General features: G+C 43.6%; 2 protein-coding genes across 3 annotated transcripts in view; one reads left to right on the forward strand and one right to left on the reverse strand.

Moving 5' to 3' along the window:
- Nucleotides 1-12,940: 12,940 nt before the first annotated feature.
- Nucleotides 12,941-19,932, reverse strand: HINT3 (histidine triad nucleotide binding protein 3). The gene is made up of 5 exons (XM_073575766.1): nt 19,792-19,932; nt 17,204-17,318; nt 16,222-16,291; nt 14,633-14,759; nt 12,941-13,297 (listed from the first exon to the last, which is right to left on the reverse strand). Exons 1-5 carry the CDS (start codon nt 19,930-19,932, stop codon nt 13,250-13,252), a joined length of 501 nt encoding a protein of 166 aa, XP_073431867.1. The 3' UTR covers nt 12,941-13,249.
- The window catches only part of TRMT11 (tRNA methyltransferase 11 homolog), an 87,970-nt gene continuing 85,429 nt past the window's right edge, over nt 19,928-22,468 (forward strand). For both annotated transcript variants that reach the window (XM_073575763.1, XM_073575764.1), the window contains exon 1: nt 19,928-20,065. In XM_073575763.1, the coding sequence (XP_073431864.1) occupies nt 19,982-20,065 (84 nt within the window). In that variant the 5' untranslated portion in view covers nt 19,928-19,981. The remainder of the gene's footprint in view (nt 20,066-22,468) is intronic.

A 22,468-nucleotide genomic window follows, 5' to 3' on the forward strand; every position in this document is an offset into this window, starting at 1 on the left:
ATGCTCCAATGTCCACTGCTACAAACATACATCCGGCATCCGCAATTGCAATGAGTACTATTGAAAAGTACTTTTTGTAATTATAGTACTCAGATCCCGTTCTTTGGGGTTTGATGATCCGTATGTGTTTCCCATCAACAGCTCCCAAACAGTTGGGAAAATTGCATACTGTCCAGAATTTGTCAGCAATTTCCATCCACTTTTCAGCGGTGGGCAGGGGCATAAATTCTGGGCAAAGAACATTCCAGAGAGCCCGGCAGGTGTCAGCAACAATTCCAGACAAGGTAGAGATTCCAATACGGTACTGGAAGTGTAGTGAGGATAGGGTTTCTCCAGTCGCCAGGAATCTGTGAACAGACAAAGAAGTAAAATTAATATTTATGTATATTATTTTTAAAAACTATAAAAAAAATATTAGTACATTCACGAAAACTAATTACCCAAGGTTTTGAATACTAAATTTACAAAAAAAAACATCAGACCACACCCCTTTGTTTTTAAAACATACCGTAATGTCACCAGTAGCCGTTCCTCAGGAGGAATCGCACGACGGAGCTGTGTGTCCTGTCTCCGGATGGATTGTTGGACACGAGCAAGCAAATCCATGAAACTTTCGTGGGACATCCGGATATAATCTGTAAATTTCTCCGGGTTTGACTGGAGCTCGCTGTAGAGGGTATGGTATGCCCCACGGCTCTCCCGGAGTTCAACAATCGGATGTATCCACATACGCCGCCGTCTTCGCTGCCTCTCTCTCTTCCTTTGTTCATGGCAAGCAACTGCATACGCCTGAGCCATCGCGATGTCCAAATCCAAGTTGAAGTGAAAACTCTTCCAGCGCAGATCCATGGTCACGAGAAGAATCAAGCAAATGTGAAGAATACTGTAGACAGGGTGTATATATATTAACATACCACACCCACAATGAAGTCCCATTGGTCTTGTGTGTTGTTGAATGGTTGTTTTTTCTTTTTTGTGGGGTTTTTCCAAAATCTGTAAAAAAACGCAAACGCACAAAAAACGCATACAAACGCGCAAAAACGCTGCGTTTTTTTCCTGCATGCGCATTAAAATGCTGGAAAAAAACGCAGCGTTTGTATGCATTTGTATGCGTTTTTTTAATGCGTTTTTTTGCGGGAAAAACGCGCTGCAAAAAAAAGCAAGTGTGAAACTAGCCTAAGAGCTGCACAGACGGATCACATCAGAGTGAAAAAGCTGGGGAGAGCAGCGGAAACTACCTGGTGCAAGTGTATGGAGCAGTACCTGCTTAGGAGGGTGGAGAAGAGCAATATCTCCTTAAGTGACCTAGACAACATGCCGCCATTATCACCATCAAAGATGAGACAAGACGACAGGCTGCTGGAGTCGGAGCACTGCAAGTCAGACACAGAGGACACTATGCAATGGAATGGAAGGGAAAATAGCTGAAATAACTAAAATATGTATGATTTGGGACAGAACAGAAGATCTGGAAAACCATTACAGAAGTAACAACCTAAGGCTGGTAAGCCTAGCAGCATTCATTGCTACGTGCCACCTGGAATGGTTACCTGAGACATCTACCACAAGCACTGGGTCTGAAGGGCAGATGTAAAGTGAAAAGAGCACACAAAGTGGACCCAATAAGAGAAAATCAGTCAACACAGTGAACACAGGAGGAAAATTCAACTTTAAGTATGGCAAAATCACTAGTGATTATAAGATACCTGGATTATAACGACAGAGGAACTCATTCGAGAGTTCAAAGGCAAACATTACTATAGCATAGACATAAAATCTTATTATTTGGAGATTACTCAGCAGAAGTGACACTGGAAAAAAGACCCAGAAGACGACCTAAGAAGGTCGAAACATGGTGTCTGCATGCATAAAGCAGCAGTGTGCCGTTTTTTTCTGATCCCCCTGTGTATAATAAGGATTTCTGCTAAATGGAATATTTTTTAAAAGATGATACAATAGAATGGATTTTAATTGCTGAGTAGTAAGAATCCGCTGGATCTACTTGTTGTTTCCTGTGGCTATTGCATCATGGGTGTGCCTCTCCCATTTCAACTACGTGAGGCTTCCTGGTAGTAAGTGGATCTCCTAAAGACAACAGACTAGGTGAGCTGGCTAAAACTTTTACTGTTTGGATATACACGGGAAAAAAAGCCTTTAGCAGGGAAGGCACAGTCTTGTACCGTAAAAATATTAAATTCCAACTGATCTATTTAGCTCTACTGGAGGTGAGGAAACAAGATGGAACTTTTACAATCTTCAGAGATCATAAAGTCGCTGAGGAAGTGTTTATGTCAGATGCAACATCTCCCTCAATGGCTGACATGGACACAACATCTCATAGAGGTGAAAAACCATCTCCAACGAGGCAGGTCTGGCAAAGACTATCAGAAGACAGTCATTGTGAACCACTTACAGCCTCGTGAACAAAGACCACAGACTCCAAGACAGCAGTGCATGGAAAGGAGAAAAGGCTGTATATGAATATACTCCTACATCTTCTTTTCTAATCTTTTTCAACTTCCTCTGCCCTATTACTTGAGTTTTATGGCTCTTGGACTCTCTCTTGTCTTTATAACTAACCTCAATATGGTTAGACAGGTTGTATTTTTATATATACACAACAGGAACTGCATAAAATTAGTAATAGCTAATTGCAGTTAGGAAATATAATTGAAATACTAGAAGCCTTAAATGATGAGATTCTGTAGGGGATAGAGATAGCAGTACTAGAAAAAATGGAAGTCAAAATGTTATGACATATGGTATATAAGAGAAACTGGGTCTGAGCAGAAAAAGTAAATTAATGTGCATGCAAAATGTAATTGCATATGAACACATGACCTTTACACAGAGAAAACCAAAAGCAAAACACAAAACAAATATCCTGGAATAAAAAAGTAAAAAAATATATTGCAAAAATTGCATGAAGGTAGTAATAATAGTAATAATAAGGGTATTTAGTTAACATAATTTTGATCAAAATAATGTAGAAGCCATCCCGCCACGTCACAGTCCTAACTCTTGTATTTAAAACCTTTCCACTTGTCAAGTGACGTAAATGTGAACAAGGACAGAGGGACTGAACGACCAATAATAGTATAGGCCAGACAGGATGGATTTTCCAACTCAGAAACAGGGCGGTCACACCCTTATATGCACAGAATGCACAATGAAACAAATGAGAAACTGGGTCTGAGCAGAAAAAGTAAATTAATGTGCATGCAAAATGTAATTGCATATGAACACATGACCTTTACACAGAGAAAACCAAAAGCAAAACACAAAACAAATATCCTGGAATAAAAAAAGTAAAAAAATATATTGCAAAAATTGCATGAAGGTAGTAATAATAGTAATAATAAGGGTATTTAGTTAACATAATTTTGATCAAAATAATGTAGAAGCCATCCCGCCACGTCACGGCAACCCTTGTGGGACAGTCCTAACTCTTGTATTTAAAACCTTTCCACTTGTCAAGTGACGTAAATGTGAACAAGGACAGAGGGACTGAACCACCAATAATAGTATAGGCCAGACAGGATGGATTTTCCAACTCAGAAACAGGGCGGTCACACCCTTATATGCACAGAATGCACAAGGAAACAAATGAGAAACTGGGTCTGAGCAGAAAAAGTAAATTAATGTGCATGCAAAATGTAATTGCATATGAACACATGACCTTTACACAGAGAAAACCAAAAGCAAAACACAAAACAAATATCCTGGAATAAAAAAAGGAAAAAAATATATTGCAAAAATTGCATGAAGGTAGTAATAATAGTAATAATAAGGGTATTTAGTTAACATAATTTTGATCAAAATAATGTAGAAGCCATCCCGCCACGTCACGGCAACCCTTGTGGGACAGTCCTAACTCTTGTATTTAAAACCTTTCCACTTGTCAAGTGACGTAAATGTGAACAAGGACAGAGGGAGTGAACCACCAATAATAGTATAGGCCAGACAGGATGGATTTTCCAACTCAGAAACAGGGCGGTCACACCCTTATATGCACAGAATGCACAAGGAAACAAATGAGAAACTGGGTCTGAGCAGAAAAAGTAAATTAATGTGCATGCAAAATGTAATTGCATATGAACACATGACCTTTACACAGAGAAAACCAAAAGCAAAACACAAAACAAATATCCTGGAATAAAAAAAGGAAAAAAATATATTGCAAAAATTGCATGAAGGTAGTAATAATAGTAATAATAAGGGTATTTAGTTAACATAATTTTGATCAAAATAATGTAGAAGCCATCCCGCCACGTCACGGCAACCCTTGTGGGACAGTCCTAACTCTTGTATTTAAAACCTTTCCACTTGTCAAGTGACGTAAATGTGAACAAGGACAGAGGGACTGAACCACCAATAATAGTATAGGCCAGACAGGATGGATTTTCCAACTCAGAAACAGGGCGGTCACACCCTTATATGCACAGAATGCACAATGAAACAAATGAGAAACTGGGTCTGAGCAGAAAAAGTAAATTAATGTGCATGCAAAATGTAATTGCATATGAACACATGACCTTATTGGTGGTTCAGTCCCTCTGTCCTTGTTCACATTTACGTCACTTGACAAGTGGAAAGGTTTTAAATACAAGAGTTAGGACTGTCCCACAAGGGTTGCCGTGACGTGGCGGGATGGCTTCTACATTATTTTGATCAAAATTATGTTAACTAAATACCCTTATTATTACTACCTTCATGCAATTTTTGCAATATATTTTTTTACTTTTTTATTCCAGGATATTTGTTTTGTGTTTTGCTTTTGGTTTTCGACATATGGTATATGCTTTGATATTGTTTGGTTGTATGGTTATTTTTCTTTCATTGTTCTATGCAAGGGTTAAATGTCTTGTGTTAAGGAGACCTTTTAAGTTGCTCAGCTATAACGAATCCGGTCATCCTAAATGTCCTGAAAAAGAAAGATTCTAACAGACTGAATATGATATCTTGTCTTGATAATATTTAACGTGGAATGTAAAGGGGTTGAGGTCTCCTCATAAACGGGTGATGGTTCTGCGCCACTTGAAGCACCTTAAAGCAGACCTAGCATTGCTACAAGAGACATTTATTGGAACAGGATTTCTTCCACATGAATAAGATATGAGTTGGCTCAGTGTATAGGTCGTCGTCATTAGGCTGGAAAGCAGGGGTCTTAATCCTGATACACAAGCATTTCACATGTAAAATTGACTCACAGGAGAAAGATCAGAACATATATCGTCCAGGTGGTAACATGAGTCTCTATAACATTTATGCCCCCAATGCTGTTCAAAAGCCTTTTTTTGATAGTCTAAAGAACAAAAAGATTTTGTTAGATAATATACCGAAGGGTAATGAGATGTCTCCCTCCAAATGTTCTTTCAGAAGGGTGAGAGGTCCACGGACCTTCCGGGTAAACAGTAGTTCGAAGGGCGAGAACCCTGTGGACTTTTGGGGAACCTCCCGATAGGCGAAGAGATGTGGCAGGTATTTTTCCCAGTCTTTCAACGTCAGCAAAAGCCCTCAGCATATTTTTTTAGGGTTCCACTAAAGCGTTCACAGTCCGTTGGTCTGCGGTGGTGCGAATGGCTCGAACACCACAGGTATGCCATAGGGACTGGACCAGATCTGAAATGAACTGAGTGCCTTGATCCGAAAATATTTCACTAGAAAACCCTACCCGGGTAAAGATGGTAACAAGGGCCTCGGCTACCTTTACTGCTGTAATACTGGACAGGGCCACAGCTTCAATTGCAAGTTTGGAAGCTGGATCATCTTCATTTTTTATTCCCACAGGTGCAATGAATACAGATAATGTACAGGTAATTTTCACAATGGATAATAGGAAAAGATGGATGCCACAATTTATAAAGCAATGTCCCCTGAGTATGTTGATACCCATATGTGGTCAAAGGCAGTGATCGATAAGGAAGAAACAATATTTGTCTTTTGGAACCCAAATGTATCTTAGATAATTAGCAGGTGTCATTTGCAGAGACCTCAAGGTTCCAGAAAAGTAGAAAACCCAATCTCCACTCTTTGTAGGTGAGAAAACTTGCAGTGTATCAAATGCTTATTTCCCCACTGTGTACATACACGCATGTCTGTCTGTGTGTATATATATTTTATATGGGAACGGCACTTACCCTTTTCAATTTATGCATACCTTCAGACTGTGTGCCCACCTGCATCATTAGGTTCTCCTTCCTCCTGTTTATGACCACAAATGCCTTCTCTTTGTTGCCATTTCCACAGCACAGGAATAAAATAAATGATGAGCGAATATGGACAGAAAAGCAGAATAGAATAGAGTCAAGTGAACAGCTCAGTGAGTGATCTAAAGAAGAGATGGCAAAACTGGGCAAAGGAGCATGTAGATTATCAGAAACAAAACCAGTTCAGCAATGCTATACAACCTGGCACTGTTCACCCTGACACTCAGGATCCGGAGTATGGCAAGCCCAAAGCTGTCAGCCTGACAGCACAAAGAGGTAAAGATGCCCACAAGCACCTTGGAAAGGAAGTGGAAGAACTGTGTCAGGTCATAAGTAGCACTGGGGTAACTGCTGCAGATGGACTAACCAGAGTAACATTTGGGACGTTGTTTGATTCTTATGAGACTATTTCTAATAAACTAGTAGGGGTTTTGTTGAGAGGCAGAAAACATGGGCTGCTGCACTTTGAAGGAGAGATGCTTTGGCAAGGAAGAGATGACTATGTTGTTATTACACTGCTAGAAGAAAATGAGTACATTATATTACAGACTGTAGTGTAAGGATGTTTGTTATCTGATGGGGCTGGTATGTTGTGGAGGGATATAACAATTGGTTTACAATTACCATTACATCATGGACATTTGGTAATGAATCACTACTACAGTTTGTCCTGTTTTGTCCATTATTCTATGCTCCATTAGGGAATATGCACACCATAGGGTGTGTTCATCCCCTGAAAATCTTCTCAAAAGTCAGGGGTCATCTTATATACTGGGTGTCGTCTTACACGGCGTGTGCAGAGCTCTGTGGTCGCCGAATATGCTGCGGGGAGCGGTCCTGATGACGAGGTGCCTCACCGTGAAGGTGAAAGCGAATCAAGCCCACCTTTGTACCCTATTACCTCCTTCTTTCAGCCGTTCGGCCCACCCTTTTCTGCCTTTCAAGTCGCCGGAGGATGGAAATGAAGTCGCTCTTTCTTTCACCCGTCCGGCCCGCCCGTCTCTGCCTCTCAAGTCTCCGGAAGATAGAAGTGAAGCTGCTCCTTCTCTTTCACCGGTCCGGCCGCCCTTCTCTGCCTTTCAAATCTCGCGGGGATGGAAGTGAAGCGGCGCAGGTGCGCAAGTGCCGCTACACTTCCATCCTCGTGAGATTTGAAAGGCAGAGAAGGGCGGGCCGGACGGGTGAAATAAGGAGGTAATAGCATACAAGGGCAGGCTTGATTCACTTACTCCTTCCCGGTGAGGCACCTCGCCATCGGGACTGCTCCCCGCACCATATGCGGCGACCGCAGAGCTCAGCACACGCCGTATAAGACGACCTCCGACTTATACGGCTAGTATATCCCAAATTCTATATTTTAAATGTAAAAGTTGGGGGTCGTCTTATACGCCGGAAAATACGGTAGTACTTCTCTGGGGAAGAATCAGCTGTCTGCTAAGTGTGGCTCCAATCTGTAAGACAAGTCTTGTGACTCACCCACTTGAAGGGGTTTTCCAAGCACTATGATACTGGCCTATCGTTAGCCACTAAACCATGTTATGACCTGATACTGATGACAACCAACAAATCATAGTAGTGGGCAACCCCATTGAATGTTCTATATTCTAAAAAAAAAAAAATACACAGGATGTGATTTCCACCAAACCAGCCTACTATAAGGATGTGGTGCAGGTTTTTTGTTGTTGTTTATGGTAAGTATATTAGGACTTGTTCACATGCTGCCTTTCTGCCACAAAATTGGTAAAGTGAATGAGATTTCTGAAATCTCATGCACATGCTGCTTATTTTTTCCCTGAAGTTTTGAACGAAGATGTGAGGGACGAGGGAGACTCCATTTTGGATTATAGGTTCAGGAGATATCCCCCTCCATTCCTGAAATGTGCCCCCACCTTGGCATTCCCCAAGACTATAAAAAGAAATTCAATGTTTTCCTTTAATTAACTCCAAGAACAAGCCTTTTAAGCTCTGGTCCCAACCAATTATCACAAGGGTGTGAACGCTCCTGCAGCTACAGCCAAAATGGATTCCTTTGTCTGACTCAAACACATGGAGACATCGTGGCATTACAGGTCACAGCAGGGCTCCAAGGTATTGAATCTGGAAAATGACCTAATAGCAGAACGCAATATCTCTGAGCCTAGCCGAGCACATTCTTAGAACCGGCATTCCTTCCCCCAGACGCCCGTGCCCAGAAGCCACCTGTAGCACTCTGCCTTATGGAGTTATGAAGCGTAGCTAACAAGGACTACATACGGTAGGTGTTATGAATGAGTCACCGAAGGAGGAAAAAACAAAAATACAAGCTAAGTCCAGAAAACCGGAGAGGTTGGTAGCTATCGGATTGCAGACCCCTGATCCTATCCACAACAACTAACAGTAGCCGCGGGGGGTTCCTACGATGCCCTAGACCCCTCGAACACAGCCGGAGAACTAAATAGGCCTAAATAAAGGGGAAATCTAAACTGCCCCAGAGCAGACCCCAAAGCAATAGGCAGCCCCCAACATACAATGACGGTGAAGCAAGATGAAAACACTAACACAGATAGAAAGATAGGTTGAGCAAACGATGGGGCCCAAGCTAACTAAAAAGGACAGGATAGAAAAGCTGCTGTCTGCAATCCGTAAAAAACCCTACCAAAAAATGTCCCAACCGTCTGATAGGAAAAACAGGCCCTGAAGTCGCTAGGACTTCAAAAAGACTATATCAGCACTCAGGTAAATTCTGAAGACAGAGCAAAGAGACAAACTGATCAGAGACAAAAATGGAACTCAGCACATCCCCGACCGGGGATGGCTGAACTCCAAAAAACAAGGTAAACAAAACAAAACTAATAAGTTCAATAGCAGAGCAAAAACTTATCTTTGGGAACCAGGAATCAGAGTGGTCTCCAAGAATCCAGCAGAGAAATCACCAGCGACTCAGAAGGGCGTCGGCTGCCTTATATCCAGTCAGAATTTCCTGTTACCCAGTCATCATCTACCAGATCAGGTGTTTGGTAATCAGCCTCACTACCTTCCTTCACCAGAAGAGGGAGTTCATCAGACATCGACGGTGAAGGGGAAAATTAACTCACAACAGGTAGGCATATTTGGTCTCCCTGCACAGATAAAATCCAGCAGACCTCAGTGACCGCGCCGCCGACCCATTTGGAGCTACGGGCGGAAAGTTAAGCGCCATCCACGGCTTTACCTGGAAAATCATACTCTCAGAGATGGGAAGAGAGAGACTGTACAAGCCCATGGGTGGGAACAGAGTGTGGGAGGGAACAGCCTAGGAGATAAGAGACAGCTCCTCATTTTTGAGAGTGGTTTTCTACTGGCCGGAGGATCCGTTAGCTGACGCAGCCAGGAAAGCCTGTAACTAAGATTTGGACCTGTGATCCATCAGCGCCTCCCTGTGGTCACATGCTACATAACATGGTAATTGCAACCAATCTATACCCTATCCTTGTACTACACCAGTGGTTCCCAAACTCGAGTCCCCGCGGACCCCAACAAGTCATGTTTTCAGGATTTCCATAGTGTTACACATGTGAGAGAATTCCTGATGCCTTGATGATACTTCCATCACCTGTGAAATGCTAAGGAAATCCTGAAAACATGACATGTTGGGGGCCGTGAGGACTGGAGTTTGGGAAACACTGTACTACACTCTTGACTGTATACTGTTCTGTAAATATATACCTGTATATTTCTAGTGCGCCTTTCGGCGATTAAATATAAAATTAATCTTGGGCTGCTCTTTTATTTCGATACGCGAATCCCCACGTCCGCGTGCTCCGTTGGTTATTATATGCTACTCGGGTTGGTTTCTGACCTGATATAAGCCTGCTGACGGACGGGGCTTATTTAGAACGAGGAAATGGTGGCAGTATACGGTACTGTGTTAGTGAGGAGCCCTTACAGTGACCGTCAGGAGGTTTATATATCTATCCCCAGCCTGGACTGGTGATGTATATCCCCCCCTTCACTGGGAGCACCTCAATAACTCGTACCTATAAGGGAAGCCTTTCCGGTAACTATTTGCCCTCGTTGCAGTTCTAGGACTTAATTGGGGCAAGTGGTGGCGCCAGAGATGTAGGCCACCGTGACTTTCATTTCAAAACCAATGATTGTTATACCTGTCAATCCCTGCTGGGTCCTTCTTTCCCCTCCCCCCCGAGGTAGGCAAAGTCGACATCCCCTTCCCCTGTGCCATTCGTCAGATAAGGTGTTTTTCATATCTGCAGAATGCTAATTCTTTCAGCCTTTTTTTACTTATTTAATTCAACAAATGAGAAAAAAGGTAAGTAACACATAAAAAATGCACCCCAAAATCCTTCAAAAAGACAAATATTTTACGCCTTTTTTTTTTGCAAACACTCGAGTATTTGAAGATTTTTCTGCAGTGAAAACCAAACGTGTGCACATAGCCATAGCCTGTTACCACCAGAGCAGTGGAGTCGGAGTCTGTGTCCATTTTGGTCGAGTTTGAGTCGGGGTAAAATGGACCGACAAATAAGATATATAATAAATTGGGTACAGTAGTACAATGCAGGATGTTTTGTAAATGTTTTCATAATTTAGGAAAGTTATGAAATATCAGTTCTGTTCTTGATCTCAGGATCTAGGCTTTTAATTAAAATGAATCTGTGGTGCACTTTATGCACATGCTCAATAGTGAGGCAGGGCTGTGGAGTCGGTATAAAATGCATACAATAAATTTGGTACAATAGTACAATGCAGTATGTGCTGTAAACGTTTTCAGAATAATTTGGGAAAGTTATTAAATATCCTATAAATGTCTGTTCTGCACCTGATATAAGGATCTCAGCTTTTAGTTGCGATGAATCTGTACTGCACTTTATGCTCATGCTCAGTAGTGAGGCAGGGCTGTGGGGTCAGGAGTCAAGGAAATTGAGGAGGAGGTTTGGCTTACTGACTCCACAGCCATGGTTCCCACCAGCCTTAGCAGAGACTTCCATCTAAACATCTACCTGCAAGAGATAGAGGAGCTCTACCTTTTGTCACCAATACCAATGTCAGTTTGGACATATCTACACATGTTAGAGGTTTTTTTTTTAAACTAATTCACTAAACCATACAGGTAAATGAGGAATGTTAGCGGGAAAATGAATAACAAGTAATCAGTAATTCATGGCAATTTCATCTGGAAAATTCAGAAGAATAAGAATGACAGCCCCTGAGTTCTGATCACCGTTATTTATTACTGTGCTTGTTATAGGGAGCCAACATATTCTGCAGAGACTAAAGGTACTGTCACACTTAGCGATGTACCAGCGATCCCGACCAGCGATATGACGCGGTCAGGATCGCTGGTACATCGCTAAGTGGTCGCAAGTGAGCTGCCACACAGGCAGATCTCACCAGCGACATCGCTGGGGACGGGGGTCGCTACTTACCTGTCACACCAGGCGATCCTGCATCCTCCCGCCCGGCTCCACGCATCGCTCGCCTTCACAGGAGGAAGCGCTGCAGGAAGCTGCGACGAGAAACAGTCCTGAACGTTCTCGCGCGATCAGCGAAGACCAGCGGGGGAGCCGGTCGGAGGCAAGTATCAGACACAGCGATATCGCTAGCAATATCGCTATAACGTCACTAGTTATAGCGATATTGCTAGCGATATCTCTTAGTGTGACATGCCCTTTAGACATTTTTCTTTCCATGACTGTCCTCACCAGAGTTCACAATCTAAACCTCCATCAGCATGTTTGGTTTCTTTATGCACTACAAAGTCCCAAGAGGAAACCCAGGCAAACAAGGAAAGACATACAACTTCCTTGCAGATGTTGTCCTTGGTGGAATTTGAACCCTGCATCCGAGCGCTGCAAGGCTGCAGTACTAACCACTGAGCCACCGTGACTTACATTTCAAAACCGCTGATTGTTATACCTGTCAATCACTGATCTGACCACCCACTGGATGGAAAGTCACAGAAATGGCAGAGATGTAAATGATTAAATCACAGGTTATTCAGAGTGTTTTCTCACAAAACTATATATTGATCTGCTCAGCTCCCCCTGCTCTTTACATGCTGCCTGCAGATAGGACGGAATTTTCATAGTGACAGGTTCCCTTTAAATCTTGCTATCAAACGCTTCACTTAATAAATGTCCATTTAGGCCATGTTCCCTAGAAGCGTAAACGCTGAGTTCATTACGCAGCATTTTTTTTTTTACAAAATCTGCTGAACTTAACAGTTCAAACAAATTGCAAGTGATTTCATGAAAACTCATGCCCTCTTGGTCTAAAATGCTGAACTGTGCAATTTTTCCTTACGGTTTTCTAAAGGGAGAGTAAAAAAAATGCAAAAGCTGCATCAAATTGGCACCAAAAAAAGGAGAAAATGCAATAATCAGAACACATGGTGTTTACCGTATGTATTATGGTGTGCACACACAGGGGAAAAAAAATGCAGAATTGTTTGAAAATGGGAACGTGGTTCTAAAGTAGGAGGTTACATTTTTTTTTTGCTGCCATATTGTGCCTTTCCTGGTCTTTTGCTTATTGTAAAGTATTACTTAAATTATGCACGAAGAGGCTTCAGCCATCAATTCTCTTTGTGGCAGCAATGCAACAAAAAAAAAAAACTGCTTGATTGCAGGGCACCTAATAAAATGGCCCATTCATGTAATCCCCAGGTAAGAGAGAGGAACAGGCCCATTTCAGATGCACCTTACATTCGTACACCATTACAGGGCATATGGATGGAGGCAAACCACACATTTAGCTATAGTTGAAACATATATATCCTAAAATTGAATAATTTATTATATTAGTACAATAACCCTACTGTCAGGAAGCTCACATGCTCCATGGCACATTGCAGTTGCTAGGCAGTCGAGATTTCTTCAATCAATATATTAAGAAGCGAACATTACCTTCTGGTCACTTCTCAACCAGAATTTCAATCTAACAATAAATATTCCGCATTCATTAATAACAATAATAATATTATTTAATATAACTTTTCCATTTTTTATGGACCAGTACCACCTGGCCCAGTCAATCGGAATGATACTGGAGAACTTGCATCAGTTTCAGCTTGGAGTCACGTTTGCTTGAAGGCGCTCAATAAGCTGATCAGCCTGAAAAGAAAAAGGAATTACGTTTTATAGGAAGATTGTGATAGGTCATTATGGGGTATTTTACTTTTAAAAGAATACCTGTCACCACATTTTACTGGCTAAAATGGTCAAAACGTGACGAAGTGGCTAAAAATATGAATAGAATGTATTTTTGTTCATTCCTCATCTACATTGTGGAGATACTTGCTTGTAAAGTTTATATGCTAACTTCTACCATAACAAAACAGGGGGATGAGCAAAGATTCATTTCTGGCGGCATGTACTTTTTCCCTGTATGACACTGACCAATCATAAGAAGGAGGTGTCATGCAGGCGAAAAAAAAAGAAACCGACTCTAGAAGTGCATATAATGAACTTTCTGTTGTGATCTGGTAAGAGGCATGTTTAACCAGGTCACACAGATCTAAATGTTGGTGATTATTTTGCAGGTGGAGGAGATCAGACAGGTGTGTCATTACATACGTCGCTTTGCATCTATCCTAGGTATTGGGAAATAATGCGCCAGTATGTGACAGGCTGTAGTGTGTTTGACGAGAATCGTTCACGAAACACTTAGCATATATCCAAGGTATTGAGGAATAATGGGCTGGTAAATGGGATAAATGAAGAGTCAAGGTTATAATAACACACACATCTCTACTCTGCTCCGCCTGAACAGTAATCACCGGCAGTTGGAGCTGTGTGACTTGGTAAGACATGAGTCTCACCATATCATACAGAAACAGCCATTAGTTACCTTCCCAGGAGTAAATTTTTTTCTAGGTGCATGATTTCTCTTGCTTATGATTGGGCAATGTCATACAGGGGAAAAAGTACATGAGAAGTGCACAACTCAGGAGAGCACACCTCCTGCCTAAACTTACACTCTATGCTTAATACACATAACAGAGTGCAGATTCATTAGAAAAACTATGCTCTTAAAAAGTTACTGTAGATTTTTTTTTTTCCATAAATCAATAGTACAAGTGAAGGTAAAAACTACAAACAGGAGATGCCAGCTGATGTATAGTGAGAGAAGAAGAAGGCAGATGAGAAAGGAGGCGCTGGAGGTGTACACAGACATCCTGCTGCAAATTTTCCTGAAACGATCAAGCTCAAGACTAGACAGTCTCTGCAAATTTACATGTGAAGAGAATGTCTGAATAACTTTTTTTTTTTTAAATTTACTTTTCTTCATTTAAAGCTACAGTCTGACTGTTCAGATTATTTGCCTGTTCCGGCAACTGTTGGAGAAGAATTATGAACACCTTGAAGAATGACTATAAGTACACATATATCAGAAGTAGATACTTTATTCCAGACCTGTGCATTATTCCAAATATTTAAAGTATTTACCGTGATAAACCAGTAAGAATTCAGTCTATAAATCATTCGAGAGAGAAATCCCAGCTGGCTGGCTGGAGCTAGAACATGAAGATGTAGATGGGATATTGAGCAGAAAGGAGGCCAATGGAAACCCAGCCTGACAGTAAAAAGGGAAAAAAAAAATCAATATGCGTTTGAACGCAACAATGGGAAGAAAAGCACTTTGAAGGGAATAACATAGGAAGATGTTCAGAACAACTTCAATTAACCCTTCTGTAGAACAGTAGTATAAAAGAAAACATGGGTATATCTGTGTGCTGCCAATGCAGAAAGAAGGCAGTGTTTGCTGAATAGGAAATGAGCATGACTTTTTACACACTATAATATTGGAGATGGGACAAGGCAGATATTTTTTACAAGGACCAAGCTATATAGTATAGTGCAGTGTAAAAATCTTGATAAACGAGCTGACACAGATGTTTGAGTATCCACCTGAGAAATGAGAGGAATCTAGATGCATGTACAGATATGAAGTGTGCACCATAATCTGTATGTTCTATAGAGAAGGATCTACTGAACAATAGCATTCAATGTCAATCAGCGGAAGGATATGGTCAGGTTATAAGAGACATTTACTCATGGGACATAATGCTACCACTTTATAAAGTATGTGTGTGACCTCCTCTGGAATATGGAGTTCTGGGCTGCAGAGCTAATGCCCTTGTATACGTTTGATCAAAGTCATCTGAACCCGAAAACCACTTGATGTGTTTGGGAGGCTCCAAGTTCTACCTTTAGGCCATGTTCACATGTTCAGTATTTGGTCAGTAGGGAAGGCAGCCTGAAGCTTAGATCTCCTGGTGTAGTTGTAAAAAAAAAAAATCAGGTAAAGAGCCTTTATCCCCTCTAGCATTTATGGCTCTTCACCTGATTTTTTTTTACCACTACACCAATGGATCTAAGCTTCTGGCTGCCTTCCCTCCCGCTATTCCATAGGAATTGGTTTGGTTCTTCATCTCATTATATGTTGTACACGATTCATTTTCTTGTGGTCCTTCAGTGGGCTAGCCTTTTATACTTGCAAATTTTGACACGAGCACATATAGGAATTTCTTTTCCTTGCTCTAAGATATAGTCACTCATCTGGTGCTGTGAATAGGAATATCAGCTTTGTAATAGATTGGTTCTATTGGCATTATAAGATTTTGTACTTCATGTATTTGTCTAGAGCCTTATTTTGATTGTTTTTGTGCTATGTGCAGAACGCCTATGTCATGTGCAGTAATCTTAGTGAGGCTGAAGTACATATATCTCGGAATACGGCTCTGACTTGGGGTGACGGTGTTACACACAGGGAGGCAAGTTTTGAATTTATGGCTATATCGGAACTACACAAGGTATAGCTACAATTATGGAATTCCCTACAAGAGCATACGGTTGTGTGAAGAGGGGACTTCCTGATGTCTGGTTCCCTTTAATGACATTTCCAACCTGTTTACACTATGTTGTAGATCTTGATCTGAAACCATTATGCTTCCTTATATTAATCATTGAAACTTAAAACAAAATTAAGAAATAGGAAAAATTTTTGCAAAGACCTAAACTTCATACCAAGCTACCTTGTATCTTCCAGATCTGTAATATTGTTTTTCTGGAGAACATTTTTTCCTACTTCCACCATACTTTGAACTGCATGAAAAAGAGAAGGAGAATCAGCTAGATCTCAGAAGAGGAAACCTATCATACAACGATTCTGAGGACTTAGTACTATCATCTCTCTGGGACGCTGGTGGGGGCCACATTTACAAATCTATTCTTCCCTACAGACAATGAAAATGGAGCCATACAGTGATTCAAGTAAAGGCCTCATGCACCAGAATGGTGCACCTATTAGGAGTCCAACTTGGAGGAGATAACAACACTGATATGTTCCAAAGTTTATTAGCTCATTATCCAGACTAACTACAATATTATAGCATATATGTACAAGATTATCAATTTAAATGTCTGGGACAATTGTCATAACAGACTGGAATTGTCCTTTAAGGGGAATTTGTCAGCACGATTTCACCCTCCAAACTAATTTAATGCGCATGTAGCCCTTTGAAAACAAGCCCAACAATACCTTTACATGGCCGGTCATTTATTTATTCTTTACTAAGAAATCTGTGTTTGAATTGATATAAAACTGAGGCTAAAGGACTATGGTAGATCTGAAGCATCTGTCACTCCAGCTCTATTTCCCACCCAGTGCCACCTACTCCTGCTTCACTATTGTCTCCTTTGTGTGAAGGCACACAGCAGAGAGGCTCAGTCAAGCAGCGCCGAGTAGGGAATAGAGCTGGAGTGCCAGAGGCTTCAGATCTACATATAACTCTTCAGCGTCATTTACATATCACTTCAGACACTGATTTCTTAGTGATGGAAGAATGGACTGGCCATGTAAAGGTATTGTTGGACTTGTATTTGAAAGAGCTACATTCACATATAAATAGTTTGGAGAGTGAAATCCTGCTGACAGAGTCCCTTTAACTACTAGAATGTCACCTAGAACATAAGGCACACATACAATAAAGAGTTTTAGCTGCCCATTTATCATACCTAATTGCACATGATCGTTTGTTAAGGTTTTACAGTTTCCTATATGCTTTTTGGGTACAACCAGATAGTGATACGGTGCTCCAGGTCGTATGTCTCTGAAGCAGGCCAGCTCCTCCTGCACAAAGAAACAACGTATTAGAATAGTCAGTAACAGTCCTACATTACTCAGTTGAGATCCTAACCAAATACTACATGTGCTTGTACCTCATTAGGAAGAAAAGGGTCGAATTTTGAGCTCCAGAAAGAATGCCTCTGTTGTGTAGGGTTGGTGTCAGGAATTGCAGCTCGGTCCAACTCAAGCGAATGCAGCAATACCAGACACAACGGAAATTGTACAGATAAAATAATGGATCTAATAGGAATCACAAGAATGAACCTGGCAGGGATGTGATAATTGTGTAGTACAATAATTGTGGTGTGAAAAAGTAACAAAAACACAACATTGTAAGGGCACAATGCTGCAGGTGTGTGTTAGGACAGGGTTATACTGTTAGCCATGGGCAATGATGTCAGAAGAAAAGAAATCCAGCTAAATACCGCAACCCACAAGTCTGATAGTAAGGGCGATTAATGTTTAATGTGACTGAGATCCTACCATTACAGGAAAGAACAGACATGCTGTATCAGGACTGTTTCAGTGCAACAGCAAAAAAAAAAATAAAAAAAAAAATATATATATATATATACACACATACATACATATAGAAAATAGTGGTGTCAACATGTGACAGAGAGGATCAGGTACAGGAGTACTCACACCTCTCATTCAATGTCCGGTGATATGTCAATCAGTAAATTCTCTAACGAAGACCACTCATTGCGCTCATGTATGCGGCTGAATAAAAGCATAGAAAACTAATGAAAATGAGCGTGTCCCCATTAGTATTAGCAACCGCCAGATTTCAGAGGGAAATAACACAGTGAGAAGGAAACGCCGCACCCAACACACGTTTCACCTCCGCTTTGTCACGCACTTGCAGGATGGCGGTCACTACAGGCTGAGATTACTTAGATTATAGGGATAAACCCTGATCACACAGGACGGCGGCCAGCACCAGACTAATGCCATTACAGCCATGGCACACTAGGCTGTGGATGAGGCAGACACTGGGCATTGTTACTGCTGATGGCCATAATGGCAGGTTCACATTACCTTCTGTAACACAGTGAGCACAGGGCAGTCCTAGCTGGGCTTGGTGCTGTGGCGCCCCTGAGGTTCAGTCGCCACAGAGGTACTGCACCTTCTCCTAAGGTGTAGTGCCCCACCAACTAGGTAAGTTGGGAACTCCTTTCCACACTCCAACACCAGTTCAGCACTGATCACATTGCGGCTCATGCTTAGAGGGTAGCAGAGCACCTCTAGCGATTCCTTGCTTCGTAACACGAGATGTGCTGGGAGGTGGGTGGAGTGGAGATCCATATAAAAGAGTAGGAAGGTTTAGAATTACAGGTCAGTCTGACAGGAGGTCAGGCGAGAGGAGTTCAGTTCTGAAGTTAGTTTTGAGTTCAGTTTGAGTTCAGTTTAGAAAGAGTGCTGCAGCTGCCTCAGTGATCTGAGCCAGCTGGCACGGGAATGAGAAGAGAAGGAGAAAGACGTAGACCTGCAACCTAAGCTTCCATAAGAGAGAGAAGGAACAGCGCGGAACGAAGGAGTAGGAGAACAGAGAGGAGTTGTGGGTTGGAAAAGGAACCCTGCCTATAGGTTCTCAGCGCAAGGCCGGGGCCCGGTCCCCGAGGTTGTATGGACACTTATGGTTCTGCAGCAGACACCGGTGGAGTAGTTGGCTGTAAATGCACTACTCCCATCAAAGACTTGGGACACAACAGCAACACGGATAGAGAGCCGGGATCCAGGAGGTCCCTGATCAGGCTACAGCTGTCTGTCATACAAGTAAGGTTCTAGGAACATCTGACAGGAGGAACTTCAGGGAACCACGGCACTGGAGTTCTTCACACTAAAAGGCGCAATAGAGGAGTCGTTCAGGAAAGGAACATGATGGCGGAGTGTTGGAGAGGAGAACCCTGACTTGCCCGGGAGGTTGAGTCTCTACCCCGGCGGACACGGCACGGAGGCGGGCACCAGTGGTTACCAAGAACTATGAGTAAAGCGTTGAAACTACAGGCCCTAGTGTCCTCCATTCATTCATCGCTAACCCCTCCAGCACCGCTACATCTGGGTACCAGCATCTATACCATTCTGCGCCTCTCCTCATCCATTGCACCCACACTGCCCTGGGGCTACACCTGTGGGGAGCTACACCATCTTTGCTGCACCACACCATCAGTCCCAGTGGATCTGCATGCAGCGTTGGCTCAACATCTTACTTGCCAAACACCACGGGTGGCGTCACGAACTATCCATATAAACTATACTATTAACATCACCGCCATTGATATTTGGCGCCTAGGGCCACGGACCGGGTCACCGCTGCTGTGACACATCCCCCTGACACCGGCCCGGTACCGGGTGCCCCACTGCCCTGGGTGTGAGGGCGACCCAGTGCACACTGGCACTGAATACAGACCCAGCAATGACGCAGTCCTTTGTGTCTCCTGCCCCACATGACGTCACTCCCCGGCTCACTTACGTCAGAGTGCAGCAGCTCAGCGTCGCCCTCCAGGTTGTTAGAAACCCTGCAGAAGATGCACTTGCTGTCATAGCTGTCCTCGCCGTGCTCGGCACCCTCCATCTCTCCCTCCACAATGACAGCCGCAGCGGCTCCACCCATCTCCGAGTCCCTGCACTTCCTGCGCCGCCGTGTGACGTCACGATGAAAGATGGCGCTGTCCTGTAGGAGCGGTGCTGCTCTGAGGAAGTATCTGCTGCTCCTGGCCCAGGAGAACTGCGAATTCAGGCTGCCGGTGAGTGGGGGTCGCAGTGCTGTGTGTGCCAGCACGGTGCTGATGCTACGTGCCCCCAGAACAGGAGGGTGCAGCCTGGGGAATGGCAGAGCCAACAGACAGCCTCTGCTCTACCTTGTATTTCAGCTCCTCGCCATTATATCTCTGCTTTCTGTCAGCAAATAGCACCTTTTTTGTTGCCTGTTGAAAGATAACAGACTCAGAGGTCGACATACCATCGGGGCACCCAGGGGCAGACATACCATCGGGGCACCCAGGGGCAGACGTGCTCTTGGGGCAGATGTGCCATCGGGGCGCCCAGGGGCAGGCGTGCCATCGGGGCGCCCAGGGGCAGGCGTGCCATCGGGGCGCCCAGGGGCAAGCGTGCTATTGGGGCAGATGTGCCATCGGGGCGCCCAGGGGCAGGCGTGCCATCGGGGCGCCCAGGGGCAGACGTGCTCTTGGGGCAGATGTGCCATCGGGGCGCCCAGGGGCAGGCGTGCCATCGGGGCGCCCAGGGGCAGGCGTGCCATCGGGGCGCCCAGGGGCAAGCGTGCTATTGGGGCAGATGTGCCATCGGGGCGCCCAGGGGCAGGCGTGCCATCGGGGCACCCAGGGGCAAGCGTGCTATTGGGGCATGCGTACCATCGGGGCATCCAGGGGCAGACGTGCTCTTGGGGCAGGCGTGCCATCGGGGCACCCAGGGGCAAGCGTGCTATTGGGGCACACATACCATCGGGGCACCCAGGGGCAGACGTGCCATCGGGGTACCCATACCAACGGGGCACCCAGGGGCCGACGTGTCATCGGGGCGCCCAGGGGCAGGCGTGCTATTGGGGCACGCATACCATCTTGGCACCCAGGGTAGGCGTGCCATTGGGGCAGACGTGCCATTGGGGCCCAAGAACTAAGCGGTCACTATAAATGGCACATTATGATGCGCTATAGGACTGTAAAGGACCCATGAATTGTTCATGCACAGTGCCCTCTTCTGTCTGAACCCGCTCCTGCAGTAACCTGACAGCTGAGAATTTGCTACAAGTTCACACATTCTGTGTTATCCTCTGTCGTATTGATTAGTGGGGCCAATGTGGTGATTCCCTCACTGACCACTATACCCAAGGGGCAGAAATGTTTAGTGGATTTGATATTATTGGCTGATCACTTCCATGACTGGGGCTACACAATGCAATATTGGATGTGATGATTTCCTATGCTGCCTCATTGCGACTAGCGACACAGAGTCACGGATGTTTCCAAATGTTTGAACATACTTGTCATAGACTTTCATGCAAATATCATAAAACTGACTGGCACTTCAAAACAGAAAAAGTCAAGTGTGAGCAGGCGCAAGCTGTCACGGACGTGGTTTGTGGAACCACTGTGCCACAAACCCCAGAGAGCCTGGGGGCGTATCTAAGCGATCACCTGACTGTTCACTAGAGCCTCTGATGGTGAGGTTAGACTTGGCTCCCCATGAACACCAGGTGCCACTCCAGGACAGACCAACGGTCGCGCAGTAGCTGGACCCAGAAGGACAGACTGGATGGAGCGGCAGGCAGGATTTGTACTGGTATGCAACCTTACACAACATAGACTGTAAACAGGAAGGTTGCTCAGGCACCTCCCCAGTGGGGAGGAAGCATGTATACTTAATGTCCCACAGCCATTAGCTGGGGAGGAAATAGCAAGTGCACGCGCTGGCCTTTTAAGATATTGGGAACGCGCGTGCCCTAAGGACATGGCTAGAGGACCGTCTGGACGCATGCAGAGCATGGGGAAAAAAGAACTGTCTGCAGCATGCGTGAGTGAAGAGACACGCCGGAGACCCTGCCTGTGAGAGCAGGACTTCGGCGTGGTGCTAACACAAGCTAAGAAAGTCACCCGGCTCTAAAATAGTTATGACAGCAAGTTGCACAAATGTTTTTTAGTCGCCCGGCACTTTTCACCTTGTAGCCTCAGCACTTCCTCATTAAAATGTCTGACATGTCAGAAGGATGCCCATGCACGTGATCCATAATGACCATGGAATATGTACAGGTGCATCTCACAAAATTAAAATATCATCAAAAAGTTAATTTATTTCAGTTCTTCAATACAAAAAGTGAAACTCATAAATTATATACACTGTGTTCCAAATTATTATGCAAATTGGATTTAAGTGTCATAAAGAAGTAATTTTCTGTTTTTCAAATAAACTCATAGATGGTATTGTGTATCAGGGCTCTTTGGATCACTGAAATCAATCTCAAATGCCTATGATAATTAGTTTACCAGGTGAGCTCAATTAAAGGAAAGCTACTTAAGAATGATCATAGAATCATAGAATCGTAGAGTTGGAAGGGACCTCCTGGGCCATCTGGTCCAACCCCCTGCTCAAAGCAGGATTCGCTAAATCATCCCAGTCAGATGTCTGTCCAGCCT

Source organism: Dendrobates tinctorius, unplaced genomic scaffold (assembly GCF_039654945.1).
Source record: "Dendrobates tinctorius isolate UK_male_01 unplaced genomic scaffold, ASM3965494v1 ptg000046l, whole genome shotgun sequence".
Taxonomy (NCBI): Eukaryota; Metazoa; Chordata; class Amphibia; order Anura; family Dendrobatidae; genus Dendrobates; species Dendrobates tinctorius.

Coding starts and splice junctions, on each gene's coding strand:
- HINT3 (XM_073575766.1), bottom strand. CDS start 19,932: ATGGGTGGAGCCGCTGCGGCTGTCATTGTGGAGGGAGAGATGGAGGGT. Junction 17,319..19,791: donor CTGAGCTGCTGCACTCTGAC/GTAAGTGAGCCG, acceptor TTCTTTGTGCAG/GAGGAGCTGGCCTGCTTCAG. Junction 14,760..16,221: donor ACAGATCTGGAAGATACAAG/GTAGCTTGGTAT, acceptor TTTTACTGTCAG/GCTGGGTTTCCATTGGCCTC.